Here is a 19,100-nt window from a genome sequence, read left to right on the forward strand (position 1 = left end):
AGAATTATTTCAACTGAATAGAATTACGAATGATGTTCACAAGGTTATATTTACCAAAAAATGTTTATCAGGCTCTTCTAAAATTTTGGTAAATTCTTTACATGGTGTCGAAACTTTTATTGAGTTAAAAGAATATTCCTCTAAGCTTAACAGTGCAGATGTGCATAAACTGATGTTTAAAACCAAACAAATCCTTATTCGATTATTTTATTGCTATGAGAGAAATTGGTTCTAGAGGTCAAATTGATATATCTTCTATTTTTGATTATGTGATAAATGGTATTCCAGGAAACCGTAACAAAATTTTATTATACGATTGTAAAACTAAGTAAATTCAAAGATAAGTTAAAAATTTATGAAAAGCTTGTGTCTGTTTCCAAACATACTAAATTTTTTAGTGATTTGAAATTTAAACAAAATAATTCTCATCACTTAGAGAGAAAAATCTCTCAGAAGCCTACCCAACCTATAGTTTGCTACAATTGTGGGTTAAAGGCCATAAAAGTTCTAATTGTTCTCATAAACAACCTAAATTTTTTCATGCAACTCATTTGGCCATAAATCATCTACTTGTACTCAGAAATCAAGTCATGCATCACCTCCATCGTCACAAAAATCAGAGAGAATTCCCAGTCAAGTGGCCATTAAGTAACAACCCCTACATTGTATGATGATGCACACCAATATTTTTTAGGTTATCATTCCATCATTGGTTGACACTGGTAGTCAAATAACATTAATTCCAGAAGATATACTCGTACATAAGAAGATAGGTTCTTCTAAACCTAAGCCGGAGAACTACAGTTAATGGAATATGGTAATGAACCTATAAGGAGATTTGAAAGTGAATTCAAAACTACTGGTTCTTCTTTTCAATCAAACATTTGCGTTATTGCAGAAAACAAGAAATCTGAGCATAATTCTGAAGGGAAGAAAAATGCTCATTTCAATGAAAGTGGTTCTGAAGAAGGATCTGGAAAAGTGAATTCTCGTTTTTCAATTTCAAAACCAGAAACTGATCTTGTTATTATGGTTCCTGTTACAGTACAAGATGTAATTAAACTGGACACTTCATCTACAATAAAAGCATGCGACGATTCCCCGATTCTGAATTGTAATGACGCCCTGAGTGATGCAGATTCTGCTGTAAATGAAAATGATGCTGTCAACAGTGAATTAGTGCAAAAAGAAAACTCAAACACAACACATGTAGAATGTAGATTCAAAGTCATCAAGGAAAAACACCACTGCAGAAGGAGATTCTGAAAAGAAGGATTTTCCCAAAGAAGAGTCTAAGCTCAGAGTTTATGATGAATTAAATGCTAATTCCACTAGAAAACCTTCGGTGACATACCTTGCAACATACGAGCAAAAGAAACCACTGCAGACAAAGAAACTTCAAAGACAACCGAAGAAGAGGAGAAGGTTGAAAAGCAGAAGTCAGTTAGGAAACCTGATGACAAAGATGCTGATACAGAAAGCAAAGACAGAACATATGAAACTAAAGAAGGTGAGAAAAAAGAAGCAGAAAAACAGATTAAGAAAGTCTAGGAAGAAAACCGAAAGTCTTTGACTAACGAAATATTATTTTAAAAGACGTGAACTATTTTAAGAAGAATGAAGATGATGCCCAAAGATGAAATGTGTGAAGGAAGATGGCTTAAAGAAGAAGGTTTTAAGATGACGAATTCCAATTATGGATCTTGAGGATATCAAAGACACATTTAGATGATACATCCAAATGATCTCTAAGAAGACGCTTCCAGACCATCTTTGAAAAGACGTATGTACGAAGATGAATTCAGGTAGATTGTTCCAGACGACACTGATGAAACGATTACATGATGATGATGTTCTATGATGGCCATGACGGCGACTGAGGCAACACTCAGCAAAAATAAATCCAAACTTAAGTTTTTTTTTTTTTTTTAATTTTATTTTTCAGATCTCCAGACGCTGATCGTCGTACTACCAAAATGCGAGGCCGCATTTCATCAGGATGCCAGAGTGTGAGTAGCAGGAGTACAACAACTCAACACGACTAACGGTATCGCGATAACATGGCCGATGGAAGAGAAGGATAGCAGTCGTGCTTTCGACCAAGACATAATGATTAGACAGAAGAGATGTAACCTTTCAATCATCACTCTTTTTTTTTCATTTGTAAATAGTCACTAGTGTATCTCCACCAATAGCTAATACTTTAGTTACCTAGATAAATATCATCACCTTAGAAATCCCCATAGATGCCGAGTTCACACAAATGTTATTGCAACTACATCATCGATAAGAGTAAAATTCCATCTGCACTGCATATCGCAGTTGTTTTGGAAATTGCAAGCTCCTACTTCCTCAATACTTCTGAAGATTACATTAAAAACACTGTACTGCATCTTACTTTGACTTCAGAACTGGATTACTTACCTGACAATTTAACCTTCCAAAGGCTCGCTAGAATTTGTCCCGTTACAAAGTTTTGTGTTGCTGGTTCTCTGTTAAATTGCGCATAAAACTTCTGTAGAATACTCAAAATCAACCTCTCCGTGTGAAATTTTAAGACACCTTCTCATTGTCAACCACCACCCAATTAGGGATAGAGTATGAAATAATTTCAGCATATTCCCAAATAAGCTTGAAGATGTGTTGGAATATGCCGCACACTATACTCAAGCTGTAATAACATGGTATTCCTCACGGAACATGTTATATAATTCATAGCCATTTGAAATGCCCTCTATAAATATACAATACTTGTTGCATTTGCCGTCTACTTAGATTTGTACGTTTCTATAATGGACAGACTTTTTAAATTTTTTGTACTGGACCCTTTATTTTCAGTTAGAAAACAAAGCATTTCCTTCTGGTTTTAAAGATCCCTTCCCAAATAAAATCAGCAAAAAATTTTAATAAAATAATGAAAATGAAGATGTGACAAAAATATGAAAAGCTTTTCATGTGAAGATAAATCAATAATTTAAAAAACAGAATTGGGGATATTTCTTTACTTTTAACCCATATGCACTCTTCTTGAAAGAATAAGAGATATGAGTTAGGATGAAAATTTTCTGCCCCCCCTCCCCAAACAAAACCCACAAATCATGGTATGAAAATTACTTTTAAATAATCTGTCAACTTACAAGGTTTTTGTATAAAAATATTTCAGACAATTTGGCTTTTAACCACTATAAGACTATTTCTTCACATTTGCTGTATGCTTCTACATTATATGCATACTCTAGCTTCCAATTTCCACATTCCTAGCAGTACTGCTTTCACATTTAGTCTGTGAATCAATATAAAGCGAGGAACATTGCCTTAATTAACACAGTTAATGCAGCTTGATATGATCATGTTGGTCTATGGCTATTTTGATAACATTAAGTGAAGAGAAAAAATATCTTCAAAATAGCAAAAGAATTTAAGACAAATATAACTAAAAATACGAGGCACGTCCAGAAAGTAAGTTCCGTTTCAATTTATCTCCGCTGCAGCTCTGCGATCGCAGTTCCGCACATGCGCAGTAGACGCTCTGTATCAAGGAGAAGAAACGTGCGACATTTGGAGACCGATGTCAGTCACGTACGCTTTGTTGTGCTTGTTTACAATGTCGGTGTTGATCGAAAATCCCGCCGCTTGTGAAATCAGATCTGTGATTCGTTTTCTGAATGTGAGGAAAGTGAAATCTAGTGAAATTTGTCGGCAAATTTGCAATGTTTACGGACCAAAAGCGATGAGTGATTCAATGGTGAGAAGATGGGTTCGAAAGTTCAATGACGGACGTAGTGATGTGCACGATGAAGAACGAAGTGGGCGTCCATCTTTGGTTACAGAAGAACTGGTTCACGCGATTGATGACAAGATCCATGAAAACCGAAGGTTTACAATTAGTGCTCTCGCTATGGAATTTCCCCAAATTTCACAATCACTAATGCATGAAATTGTTACAGATTTATTGCACAAAATTCAACAACTCTTAAACTACTTTTCCACATAACTGCCGAAATATTGCAGGCATTTGTCATAGCGTAGCACAAGTTTTTGTATACCTTCTTCATAGAAATTTGCCGCCTGTGTCTTCAACCAGTTGGAAACAGTTTCAGCTCATCGTCATTGTTGAAATGTTGACCGCCAAGGAAAGACTTAAGATTTATTGCACAAAATTCAACAACTCTTAAACTACTTTTCCACATAACTGCCGAAATATTGCAGGCATTTGCCGAAATATTGCAGGCATTTGCCGAAGTATTGCAGGCAAATTGTTACCGAAAAACTGAAATTTCGTAAACTTTGCTCACGTTGGGTACCAAAGATTCTTACTGGGCAACACAAAACAAAACGGATGGGTAGTTTTTGACCCGTTATGCTGAAAGCGGCGAAGAATTTCTGACACAGATAGTCACAGGAGATGAAACTTGGGTTTCTTACGACACCCCTGAAAGTAAGCGGCAATTAATGGAATGGAGGCACACTTCATCCCCAGCAAAGATTAAGCCGAAGCAAATCTTGACATCTCGAAAAATTATGCACACAGTGTTCTGGGACTGGAAAGGCATCTTACTCATTGATTTCTTACCGCGTGGTCAAACAATCAGAGCAGATGCTTATTGCGAGACACTTCGGAAATTGCGTCGCACAATACAGAATAAGCGCCGAGGATTGCTGTAAAAAGGTGTTGTTTTTCTTCACAACAACGCAATGCAAATGTGATGACCACACACTGCAAATGTGATGAAAAACCTCCTACAGGGATTTGGCTGGGACGTGTTTGACCATCCTCCGTACAGCCCTGACCTCGCTCCTAACGACTTTCATCTGTTCTTACATCTCAAGTCTTTCCTTGGCGGTCAACATTTCAACAATGACGATGAGCTGAAACTGTTTCCAACTGGTTGAAGACACAGGCGGCAAATTTCTATGAAGAAGGTATACAAAAACTTGTGCTACGCTATGACAAATGCCTGCAATATTTCGGCAGTTATGTGGAAAAGTAGTTTAAGAGCTGTTGAATTTTGTGCAATAAATAACTTTTCTGTAGCTGTACACAATTTACTTTTATTACCAAACGGAACTTACTTTCTGGACGTACGTTGTATATAAATAGATATTTTCACAACATTTTAATTAAGAAAATGCAAAAGTTTGTTTATGAATTGCTCATAATGTCTTATGCATATAAAATGCCAAGTAAGTTAATGAACTGCTCAACTTCTCTGAAAATTATTTTACTTATGTTGTAATTCAAAAGGCTTTTTGTTTGGCTCCTAAAGAAGTAAGATTTGTGTCCGACTACTCTCAAAATCAACAGAATTATTTAAAATCTATGTTAAACTAAGATTACTTTATTGCCTAATTTTAAATGAAATTGAAACCAAGCTGTTTAATCCCTCATCAGATGACATCTTTCTGTCACTTAACAACTTTTACAATCTATTTTGACCCTATATGGCAAATTTATTCATTTGGTGGGTTTAATTTAAAACTTTAATCCTACTAACCGAATTGTTGATCACAATAAATGATGCATTTTGCATGCTATTATTTACAAATGGGCAGCACTTTGGGAAATCGATATCAACTTCTGAATGATAATATTAACCCTTTAACTGAGGCAGACGTATATATACACCTTGCTCAGCCGATGCGTTAACTGTCCCGGCATATATATATATGCCCTTCCGAAATGCTATCATTTGCTTTGCGCTGCTACCAGCAAAATTATTCCAGAAGCTTTGGATTGCAACACCAGAATGACCTTGACAGAGTTGCAAAGGAAGATACTATTTCAGAGAATGAGGGAAGACATGGAGAGGGGAATGTTTCTGAAACGGTGAAAGTAATAACTGCCCAGTTATTGGTCATGTTTCTGTTCTAGTAACATGTATTTTTTTAATGCCTGTCTTTTGTTTTCATTTACTGTTTGTAGTTAGGTGCTTTTTTTACGAATATATATGATAGTGAAATAAATTATTACTTCCCATCATCTTCAGGATTAGAAACCTCAGAATATGACATTACGTCAGACGAAGAGGATTGCAACTATTCTCTGAAAGATGCTCAACACTGGGTACAACTTGATATGAAAAACTTGATTATGCTAAAGCTTTTCATTTAGGTACAGTTCGAAATCCAGACTCGTTGGGACTTCAGTGATTCCGGATTTGAGATTTTTCCCGGATATTAGATCATAAGTTTAAATATAGTACGATGGTATGCAGAAATTATAAAATAAAAAATATGAAATCTTGATTTATGAAATAATGAAGTATTTATGATCTAAAGGATATCAAAATTTACAAAAAAAAAAGCTTAATACTTATTTGTTTACCTTATTAAACATTTCTTTCAATGCAAGTTGTTTAAGTTGCTTCATTTTATGTGCTAATACTTTCTGTTTAATTCAGTAGACAGACATAATCTCTTGTTTAGTTACATCGTTGATGTCCTGTAACTGCTGTGTCGAGAATTCCGACTAACTTGTCAATCGAAATTTTTTCGTTTTTAGTAACTTCTCCGTCACTTTCTTCACTATAAGTAGCGATATTTTCTGGATCTAGAGCCATACTACAGATTTTGCCATTTATTAATTGATTGATGATTGATTTCTCATTGTCATGACAATGAGAAACTTCTTTTATATCATCTTCATTTATTACCGCTCAGAAATCATCCCATTTCTTTACAAAATCCATTAATTGGAAAATTTCACTTTTGTTCATTGTGCATATATGGCTATGCATCATGAGCTTGGCGACCAACGACAAGTTGTTCCACTAAATTTTACCTTGCTTCTACCATGCACTGAGACAATTAAGCCTTAATTGTATTAGTTTAGTTATTTTTTATACTTATATATATTTCTTGCACATGCTTAACCCCTTCACGCCGACTGTCACATATACGTGCCATCAATTAACACACTTATCTACCGGCCGACACGCAGGCGTGCCAGAGCATTGTTGCATTTACTACCGACTGTCACGTATTTGTGCCAGCACCTTGGAACGTTTTTCAAACTATAATTTCTGCCACAAGATGGCACTGTATGTCCATATGGTTTCAGATACATGTACATTAGACCTTCTACTCGAAATGAGAGAAGCATGACTCACATACACGTGTTTTTGATTATATAAACAAATGGGGAACTAAATGTTTCCGAATGGCGTGATTCATGACGTCTCTTTAAATCGCACTTTATTCGCACGTGGTAGTTGTTTATTGTAAGTAGAAGTTTTATATGCGCTAAAGCGTTGAGTATTTCGGTTTACAGTTCAGTTTTTAGAAAATAATTAGATCTTGTTAGACGTGAATTCTTTCTGTTTTTACCGTTTCAATGTTGAAGCGTCGAAAATGCTTAACAGAGCATGAAATAGCAGAAATGATGCAAAATATTTCAGATATTGATTCTGAAATTTTGATATTCTGATATTGATTCTGAAAGATTAACTGAAAGACATTTTCCAAAACTTTGTTCAGAAGAGACTGATAAGAAAATGAGACGATGATGCTTCGTTTGTTCACATTCTCAGAAAAATCCTCCAAAACGGCAAATGAGTTATTAAGAGTTGAAGGAATGTATCGTAGGACTGTGTGTAGAACCCTGTTTTAAAATTTTTCATACGAAAAGAGAATTTTAAGTAATATATTTAGTTTTCAGATGTATAATGTTAAAAGTCATAAAACGGTGAGTAATTAAAATAAAATGTGTAAAATATGCATTTAAACAAGAAATAAGGTAATTAAAGTATATATATATATATATATATATAAATATCTATAAAGCATAAGCCGTTTAAATACTCTATAGAGCATTATTAAACAATACGTTGGTACTTCGGAGATTTCATGGATTTAGGCTTAGTAGCAAAAAAGCCCCCGGCCCTGGAGAGACGCTCGCGGAAGACACTGCCGGCCTCCGCGATAAGCGCGCGTTTTCGCTACCCGGCTCGAAGGGTTAAGGCTTGTCAGAGTTCTTAATAAATAAACTCTCACATATACTTAAGACTTATTGAGGGGCGGCGATAGATATTTTACCGCCTGATGCAGCCTCTGTGGGTCTTAAATTCTGCAACCCAGTGCGACCATACGAGCCTTGGCGCTGGTTCTGGGTTTATATGAATAACAAATCAGTTATTCTTAATTGAAAAAGCTCTAAATGTAATCTTTGGATCTACAAGTATCATATTTTGTTGATGATTAGCAGCACATGGAAAGAAATTTTTGTTAAATTTTTTCCTAGTCAACATTTTTTAGTGCATTTAACTTAAATCTGTAATCATTGCCAAGCGTAATCTCAACATAAATGATTACCATACTCCTTTATTATTTAATTACTAACCCCAAAAAAATTGTTTAGGCATTGCTACACGGGTCATTACTGAAGTTGTCATGTGTCGATAAACATGTGATCATGAAAGGAAAGTAAAATAAATAATGATTTGCCAGGTTGTTATCAGATCAACCATGTATCTATGTAGAATGTTTCAGTTTGAGATGTGTGCCAAGCAGATATGCAGCAAAGAAGCCAAATTACTGATCATACAAATCTATGCTAAAATAATTGTTTGTTCAATAACAAGGTATTTTATTTAGTGTCAAAATGAAATTAAGAATCGGGACTCTCCATATGTCTATTATGCGCGGAGGGGGGAATCAAATGTGCATGCATAAAGCCTACATGAAAAATGTTGTTGGTTTTGAAGTCAGGATTTTAGATCATTCCGGATATTGGACATCCGGATTTCGGACTTTGTACTGTATACTGATTTTACAAGGTATAACACTGAAACCTGGTATTATTACACTTTACTGATTTAAAAATAAATTGATCAAAATGCCATTTTGGGGGATTTTTTTTATTATACTTACACCTTTTGTATTAAACTTTTACTCTAAACATTAAATTTTGTATTTTTATCTTTTCTTTTATTCTTTATTTTGTGAAAGTAAACAGGTTTTAGACAGCAAAACTTGCACTTATTTCCCCTTAATACATCGCATAACTATGCATGCCTGTGTAAAAAAATGGTGGCACTAGGAGGGAATCTTGTACAATTTTTGTGGCAGTTAAAGGTCTAACTGTGATCATATGTGGCATCTTTTGTACAAAACAGCATTCGAGGTACATCTTGAGCACAGAATATTTCTGCCAACTTTTTTATGCCCTTGTAATACTTATAATAGTATCTTGCTCTAAAAAACATGGCTATCATAGAACATTGAAAACAGATTTATTTGCTTTTTGTTTTTACACCGCAAAGCACAGTTTGAAACTGATTATTACTAGACACACAATGTAATTAAAAAAAAAAAAATCACTAAGCACAATTTCTGTAACAATCTATAAATATCACAAAGTAATTTGCATTTCGTACTAGTAGTGAAGGTAAGTCATCAATCAAATACTTGACCACAACTACAGTTCTTCTAATTTATACTCTGCAAAATATACACTATTCACTAGATATCATTCATCTCACTAATAATTTAGGAAGACATAAAATGTTGGATAAACTTCTCATGTTTTTTTAAAATATGCTTGGAAAGAAAGGAATACCAGATAAAATTAAAAAGTTCTGCGTTATACCCTGGGCTGACTGAAAAAATGTTTTAAATGTTAAAAAATTACAAGAATATTAAGGAAGTTTCTAAAACTTCTTGACACATCAAGATTTATAGTCAATATAACAGAAAATTTATCTTTTCTCAAGCAAATATCAGTTCATCAAAATAATATAATATCAAAAAGGAGTGTTTCAATCAACCGAGCAAGTGGGGAGGTAAATGCTCTTATAGTGGTTAAAATTTTTGTGTCCATAGAGGAAAAACTAGAATTCTTTTTCCATGAAAGCTACCAATGCAAAGGGCATTTAGAAATGTGTAAATTAATTAGAAAGACAAAATCATAATGTATAAAAAATTTCTTTTTAATTTCTCTTCTCACTCGGTGATCCATTTTATATTTCTTTAAAAATTTTACAGTTAACATTTATCACTTGAAGTTTTCTCGAGTCTCCTCCAAGGTTCTGTCAAATTCTTCAAATATGCATGTACGTTCAAAACACCGAAAAGTATGCAACAAAAGCTTCTTAAAATATAAATAATGCATTTTAGAGGATATCCTTAGGGAAATTTGCTTTTATTTATGTTGCACATAGGAAATACTTAAAAAATATCTTCACCAGGAGCTGAACTGCTAGTCAAAAGATTATGACCACATGGCAGTCTTTGCAAAACAACTGAAATTTAGTCACAGAATTATTATAATAATGCATTATTTTACATTCTGTTGCCAAAAAGCTACCGTTAGTGTAATAGTTTATATGCTACTTGAGTTACATTTATCTCTTACTGAAATAACAGTCAAGAGCAGACAGTAATTATTATCTGTTGCCGTTTTTTGTTTTTGGTAAATTGCTCAGTTTTAGTGGCATGCAGAAAGAGGGGACACAGTAACCTTATTTTTCCTATCCAGCAAATATGCAAGAAGTATTTGAGAAAACACTGAATGGTACAGAAGCCTTTATTTATACATGTACAAGTTTTGGTTCACATTTAAAAAAAAACTACCTGCCAACATAAGCCAAATTTAAGAATAGTCATAAAAAATTTCTCCAATATATGAACCACTAGCAGCCTATCTACTCAACTAATCAAAATGTAATTTTAGATGTTGTTATTTTAAGGTATGCACTTGAGAAGTTATTTGAAGGCATGCAATTAAAAACAATAGAACTCTCATGGTTATGATGAGTGAAAAAATTTTGAAATTTTCGAATGGCTTTACCTACTTTTTTCCTGCATAAATTGATCAGTGCAGAGAAAAAACATAATGGTGTTTGAAAAATACATATTTGACAAAAACATTTGCAAAGAAGAGCATAGTATGTGACAGTAACATTGGAGGAGAAATCTGTATAACTTCATGCTTTATGTTATGTTTCTTTACGAACAAATCTTGTGGATTTCATGTGCACAACTTAAATTTCATATAATCCCAGAATCAGAAATCCATCGGAATGAGGTTGGGGGATTGCGATGCACCCCACAAAGTTAAAGGAGATGATTCTATCTTGAAGCACTAAAAACTGGTGATCCAATAAGTTTTTTCTGTCTCCTCTCTTATCTCTTGTGTTATCACTAGTCCTTTACAATGCTCTTCTTTGCAAATGTTTTATGTCAGATATTTTCATCATATATGTATCATTCCTAAGTCATTTCTGGTTTTCCAATGAGCTGATGAATTTGTGCAGCAGATGGTGGGTGTTGCCTTACAAAAATTTTGAATTATTTTCATTAGAACCAAAACAATGAGAGCTCTGCTGTTTAAAATCATCACAATCTGAAGCGCATACTCTCGAATAACAATATCTGAAATTTCCTTTCAATCAGTTAAGTGGGTAGGCAGTTAGGGTTCATACGTTGCGAAAGTTTTATAACCACCTTAAATATTAACTAATAATTTTATTACATATAAATCATCTGAAAAATTGTCATGCTCTGAATGATGCACTCAGTAGAATGCTATATATAATCAACTGTAATAATGCTGGAATCACATTTCCCTGGGACTGCAATTAGCTTGGTTGTTTGAAATAATAGCATATCAGCCTCTTCTATGGGAAGCTTTGACAAGGAAGGTGTTTGAAAATAATTTAGTTACACTTCAAAAGTTATAGGCTCCATTCATAAAAACATCCAATGTATAACATTATATAATCTTAGAAAAGTCTTCACTAACATATTCAAAAAGTACCTACAGACAGGCAGATGTCTTTGAAAATTAGTTCCACCCTATATTTATATGAACCGATATGAGGAGGTAATTTCAATGCAGTGTTTCTCAAACTTTGCATTACCAAACATTTATATTTAATAATAATATTAATTATATGCAACACATTAGTACATTTTATTAAAAAGATGTATACTACATACATACACATAAAACATTTTTGTTAAATGCTAATAATAATAAAATGAAACAGTAAAAACTATTCATTGATAAAATTTATATGTGAAAAAAATTCGAAATCATATTATAAAACATAATTAAATATGTGTTTTTGTTCTAAATATATATACAAAATTAAGGAAGGCCTTCGTAGTATGAAAAATTATACAATATTTGAACAGTTTACCTTTTTCTTTAGCAAGAACTTCCATGTCAGATTCAGTTTTATCATTCCATGAAGTAATTCCTACATGAAGACTATAGTCACAACATACTTTACGATCTGCCCAGCTTCTCCATTTCTGGAAAGCATCCAAAGGAGATGCTTCTGGATCAATTGCAAAGTCCACTAAAATATCATAACATGGTCATTTATATAGCTCTGGGAAAGATGCAATTGTGAAAACCATTTAAAAAAATTTACTGAAGAAATTAATAACTCCTAGCAAGTAACCAAAATTCAAATAATTATTTTGCTAAAAATTAATTTTAGGGAAAATATAAAAATTTCATGGCAATTCAGTTTGATACAGAATTATATCAGATAAAAAAAAAACCACCCTTCTACAATGTGTACAACCTACATTATAAGAAAATGATAGGCTAATTTGAAATATTAGATATCAATGAATGCAGATAAAGTTGTAGAGACGTTAGGTTATTTTGAAGCAGGAGAGATGAACAACGAGCAATGCCATTGCCAGGACTCAAACCACAGACCTCTAGAATGCGCCGAGTGTGGATATCAGCTGCGATTTGATGTAAGGACCAACCCGCCCTTCTCAGTTCGATCACCATACCCCTCGTAAAATCGCCCATCTGCTGGAAGTGCCTTCGTTGACGGCGGCCTGGCATTCTCTCCAATTACATGTATCCTCTGGGACAAAAACCAACTTTCTTCAATAATTCGTCTGGCAGAAATAACGATAAGAGTATTGCCCATTCTGCACGTTCATTCACTTATATCTTACTTCACGTGCGTCGGAGAGCTGCGCATTTCACATCATTCGCATAACTCGGCGACATGAGTCTACGCTAAAATTTGCATAAATTTCGGACCACTCCTTCTTGGTGTTGCATTTTCAATGTCGAGCAGTGTATATATGTATACCTGTAAAAAAAATGCAAATCAAAATTATAATTTAAAATGCCTCTTAATTGCTCATTTTTAATTTGGGTACTTGGTCTCTAGTAATAATTTTCTCTGAACTGCATCATATCTGAAAACGTATTTTGCATTATGTCATCTTGAAACTTCTGCATTGCCTATAAGTTTTAGCCAATCAGATTAACGAAAAATTTTACGACAAATATTGTTGCAATCCTACCCCACCCTCTTTCTCTGTTCGTGCTTGCTGTCTGAAGAATGTCTCTTGCTTTGCTGATTTTGCTTAAAATGTAATGCGCCATCATCCAAATTGTGGGGTGCTGATTGCCCCTCCCCCATTATGAAGTGCCACAAGTAATAAAGGTATATTTGGAATACCAAGTGATTTTTGCAATTCTTCAAAAGTTCCCGACTGCCAAACTAAATTTTATCATCACAGTAAAGAGTTGACAGGACTGATGCTAACTCCAATGGATAAAAGTACCTGAAAACAATGACGTCAGTGAAATGTGTTGATTCCAGAATCAGGATTAACAGTCTTCACGTGATTAAAATGTGTGCCGTCGAAAAGTATTTCCATCAGCAAAATCACTCTGCCTAAAGTATAAATATTTAAAGTTAAAAGAAATCCATTCTTAAAAATTAATATAGAGTAATGTAAGTGAATTAATGTGTCCGAAGGTTCCGAGTTTATTTCAACAACGCAATCTAATGATTAACGAGGTCAACGTTCTTTCTGTGAATAATTTATTACTACAGCTTTCATCATGTAATTTATGCAACAGCAAAATTCTTCATTAAAAGTTAGTTCAAAGTTGCTTTTCTCGTCCAAACTGAATTGCAAAATGGGAATGATTTTTCTTGAACGATTTATTCATCAACTTCTGATTCAACTTTTTCTTAACAAAAGGTTTTATTTAGTGCAACAAAAAATATCTAATTGTTAATCAATGTCATTTTATTAAAAATCTAGATAAGCTGTTTTCTGTATTGTACAGAGTTTTTAAAATGTTGCATCTTTTTATGAAGAGTAGAATTTTATGGTATCAAAAATTCAATTTTCATAATTATGTTTAATAACGAATTTAAGATTAGTATACATTTTATTTATGGAAGGTTATTAATATGATTAATATATTTTTACATTATTAATATTCTGATTTTTTTATTTTAACAAAGAAATTTTTGTTTAAAAATTTGAATTATAAGAAAGAATTTTCTAATCATTTTAAGAATGAAGTGACAACTTTGAAATCTCCCACTTTTTTTTCATATATAGTAATAATTATTTTTTTTAATATAATAGTGTAGTTAATTTTTAAGTAATGGAATGATAGAGCAGTTCAAAAAGGCCAGTAGCCTCTATCCAAGGAACGTAGGTCTTTTATATTGTAACTGCCAATGTGGCATTCTTTTTGCACTAGTGCAGAATAAATACACCAGTTCGCTCAGTTGGATATGCCAATATGACATGATGGATATGTTAGTATTTAGAGAAAGCTGTGGAGTCTTCAGGTTTTGTAAAAAATAAGTAAACTATAAATATCTAATAATAGTAAAAAGCATAATTTCAACAAAATATTTCAAATAATGTTTCGAATGATGAATTAATTACATTATAGTATTTTGAAATTTCTTGTAATTTTGTAACAATTTATAGATGTATTTTAAATTTTTATACTTGAATAGTTAAAAGTAACCTTCCCTAAGCAGGTAAAATTATGAAATTTGTCTGTAAAAGAAAATCTGTTTTATTTTGACAACAATTTTTAACAAAGATTTTCAAGTCATGGATTGCAAAATATGATTATGATACTCAAGTAAATATTCTAAGAACAGTGAACTTTTACTGTTTAGGACTTTTTTTACAGTAGGTTTACAGAAAAATGAACTTGCAGACTTTCAAAATTTCAGTATCATTTTAAATTTACAATGCCATTTTTAATTTCTTGTTAAAAATGATATATACAAGATTTTGTTATTTTAAAACAGTCAGATCAAAATTTTATAATTATTTTTTTTAAATTGTTCCTTTGTTTCCTTACTATTTTAATACTTTTTCTAAAAAGGCTTTTCTGTTGCCAAGCCTTTTTTTCTTTGAAAGGGGATATGGGGAAAAAAATCAAAATTATAATTTAAAATGCCTCTTAATTGCTCATTTTTAATTTGGGTACTTTGTCTCTAGTAATAACTTTCTCTGAACTGCATCATATCTGAAAACGTATTCCACATTATGTCATCTTGAAACTTCTGCATTGCCTAATAAATTTTAGCTAATCAGATTAACAAAAAATTTTACTATAAATATTGTTGCAATCCTACCCCACCCTCTTTCTCTGCTTGTGCTTACTGTCTCTTGCTTTGCTGCTTTTGTTTAAAATGTAATGCGCAATCATCCAAATTGTGGGGTGCTGATTGCCCCCCCCCATTATGAAGTGCCACAAGTAATAAAGGTATATTTGGAATATCAAGTGATTTTTGTGATTCTTAAAAAATTCCCATCTGCCAAACTAAATATTATCATCACACATATATTTAGCAATTGAAAATTTAGTATGATCAGCAAAAAATTTTGATGTGGACTGGTTTTCAACTTAAATCTTTTAAACATTAAATCAGAACTTGCAGTGTTCAATAGGTTTTAGAGATGAAATGCTAGAAAAGCAAGAATGGATTCATGAAAAGTTTGGTAGGCAGTCCAATTATGCAATGAATTATTCTTAAAACTTTTACAAGAAGTCAGTTCTGATCCAAAAACTTAATATGTAGTTTTGAGCAATAAGAATAAATTTCAATCTGTGCAGCACTCAGATGAATGTCCAACAACGGTTTCCACAAGCAAGTTAAAACAAATTTAATGTCTTGTTGATACTGGATTATACTTTAGTCTAAAGCTATCGATCTTTTCTGTTTCTGCATAAGACAAACAGCAAAATTAGCTTTTTGTACAAGATAAATTTAGTTTGCTCAGACGAGAAGTTTGACCAGTCGCTTAATTTGATACTCTAAAAGCTTTAAATTATGTAATCATCAAGTGCTATATTTGTCCTAAAGCAAAATTTGAAAAGAATTGATTTCTCAGATTTACGGATTAGAGACTACATTTTGCAAATCTGGAAATACCGAATTTGAGAAAGTAAAAAATCTGGAATTCTTGTTATATCCAAACCACAATCACCCCTGTTAAAGTCATCAGATGAGTTCAAAATTGATTTTAAAAAACTACCTGGTAACAGATATCATCAAGTCAGGGATTAAGTTGCCAAACAGCTTTGTTCTGATTTTAGCCAATCATTTCAAATTAAGCCCCTCAAATTTTAGTTTGACACAGATTTTCAATAACTATCAATTTTGAGAAGATCAGATTCAGGTTCCTCCTCTTCAGAAGTAAAAAATATTTATGCAGAATCCTCCCCGCCCTCCGATAAGAATTCTCTGAAAACACTGATGACAAACTAATGTTGTCTTTTAAATTTTACATTGGCAAGTTCTCTTCCAGTGAGGGATGCCCTCCAAGTATAAGATTAGGGGCACAGCATTGGTCAAATAATTTACAGAAACATCATAAATAGTCCATGAATAAATTTCTGCATTTTCCTAGCCTAAATGCTGTGAAAGTACCTATTTATGTTTCAAGTTATATTTATATTAGAAAAATTCCAATACTATTTTGAAAGCTATTCTTTTTACACCACTTAATGTTCATAAAATAGCCATGGATAAATGTGATCACATTAAGTGGCACCTACTGAGTAGTCAGTCAGATTATTAAAATTGCATAGCTGAAATTGAGAAATTTTCTTTCTGAAAATGCATTTGATAAACTTTTTAAAGAACAGTACAGTATTATTTTCAAAAGCACACCCACTTAATTTCATTTGACAAAATATTTCATATACAGGTTTAAAACTGTTCATGTTTCATAGTCTGCAGTAAATTATGATTGCTTCTATATACACCTCATATTTACCCTTTATAGAATAGTTTATAGTGTGATGTACTAGAATGTGATTTAGCATTAGAAAAATATTTCTTATGTTTTATGTAAAATAAATATCCTATATTTATTCATGGCTATTCTAAGTGTAAAAGAAACAAAAATTTAAGTCTAGAATAAATTTCTACCAATGGATTACTAATTTATTTACAAATTAAGCATTAATGAAATTTTATAACACAGAAAATGTTTTATTTCAATTTTAACACCTTATTCACAGTGTATATTGATAACGGAACGGTCCTTAACCTTTTTTATCCCATGTACTCCTTTCACCACTGCTAGACAATCATTTCCCCTTCTTTCCCAAATTAAAAAAGTACATGCATAGTTATTTAAATTTAGATTATTTTTACTGCATTTTTTGACTTAAGCAAGAAAACATATAGGAAATGTTGATATATACCAAAACTTATAAAAAAAGATTTTTAACACTCATAATACTACATAGCATCATCCATTAGTAAGATGGTAATTTAATGATAAATCATGTATTATAAAGTTAAGCACTGATGTGTAATAAATTAAGCATTTACTAACTGATCATGGTGGTTCCTCCAGCAAGTGCAGCTCTGCTTCCACTGTAAAAGTCATCAACTGAAGTCACACCCATAAATGGGAATTGAAAATGTGTATGGGGGTCAATCCCTCCTAAAAAAGAAAGAAAAAGAGAAGTGTATTTTAAAGAACTATATACCATCTGAAACTGGTTATAATGCATACATATAGATACAAGTGAAATAAATTTCAAATTAAATTTCACGACAAAATAAATTCTAATATGAAAGCTTAAAGAAGTTACTGAAATGAAGTAAAAGAGCACTTGATTGAGTGTGCATTATAAATAAATTAGCTAATGTTTACAAACCATAAAATTTAGACAAAAATGTACTTACGCAAATATAGTAAAATCAGCAAAATATTATCAGTAGCAGATAAAATTTTAAAAACACTGTTATTACTACCATGAAATGAATTTGAAAGGGTGCTCTACTGGCTGCTTGGAAATAACATTTAGATTCCAAACAATTGTTGATGGTTTACTGCTTCCATACTTGCCAACCTATGACACTCAAAAATCAGGAGATTTTTTTTTTTAAGAAATCAGGAGATTTTTTTTAAGAAATCAGGAGACTTTTTACAATATTAAAAAGACTTTCTAAATGATAAAAATATATTTTTTAAAAATGAATTAACTTTAAATAGATACTAATTCTTAAATACAAGCAACACAAAAATACCATACCTTACACATAAAAACATTTTTATTACTTGCATCGTTAAAGGGAAAAAAAAAAAAAAAAAAAAAAAAACAGACACTTTAATCTGTTTTTGTACAAATGATATGAACAGCGCCACATTTTGCTTTCGTTAAGAAAGAAACTTCATAATTTTATTCATAGCAATTGCCACGTAGGCCTGCTTTCGCTAATAAAAGTTTTTCTAATGTGTTATCACTAATATTAGATATAAATTTAGTCCTCGTTTTCGCAACAACAATCCTCTCAAACTCTGCATTATTATGGGGAACTGTCAAGATGGTCAACATAATTTTAGACAGCTAATTAGCTGATTTTATAACTTCAAGTTTTCTAATTGTAAACTGCAAAATTGCGACTGCAATATTATTAGCAGCAACATCAATATCATCATCTTTCATGACTAAATGAAGTAACACAAAAAATCTGTTCAAAAAGTACCTTATATCAGAAAAAGATGCATTTGCTAGAGCAGAAACATCAGCAACTTTAGCATGCAAAATCACTTCGTTGACTGGAAATTTATGTAGTATGTAATCGCATACTCGACAGAAGTAACTTTTAACATGAAGATAAAACTTATTTTTGTCTTCTGAAAGTTCTTCCACTACTTTTGTAGCTGCAGCTCCTATTACCAAATCTTCATCTTTCTTCTAATTTTCTATTTCACAATAAATCACATCATATATAGAACTACAAGACAAAACACAGACTGGCTTTACAAACTTTAATAAAATGTTATAAAAATAGCTATGATAGATTTTTTTAAAGAGTGCGCGCAAG

General features: G+C 32.3%; 1 protein-coding gene across 9 annotated transcripts in view; it reads right to left on the reverse strand.

Annotated features, from left to right (window-relative positions):
• The window catches only part of LOC118190608 (dihydropyrimidinase-like), a 216,883-nt gene that overhangs the window by 58,173 nt on the left and 139,610 nt on the right, over nt 1–19,100 (reverse strand). For all 9 annotated transcript variants that reach the window (XM_085807366.1, XM_085807364.1, XM_085807367.1 and 6 more), the window contains 2 exons: nt 17,599–17,709; nt 12,141–12,302 (listed from right to left, as the gene is read on the reverse strand). In XM_085807366.1, the coding sequence (XP_085663492.1) occupies nt 12,141–12,302; nt 17,599–17,709 (273 nt within the window). The remainder of the gene's footprint in view (nt 1–12,140; nt 12,303–17,598; nt 17,710–19,100) is intronic.

Source organism: Stegodyphus dumicola, chromosome X1 (assembly GCF_044657685.1).
Source record: "Stegodyphus dumicola isolate Sdum_Otavi_A_Nest chromosome X1, ASM4465768v1".
Classification (NCBI taxonomy): domain Eukaryota; kingdom Metazoa; phylum Arthropoda; class Arachnida; order Araneae; family Eresidae; genus Stegodyphus; species Stegodyphus dumicola.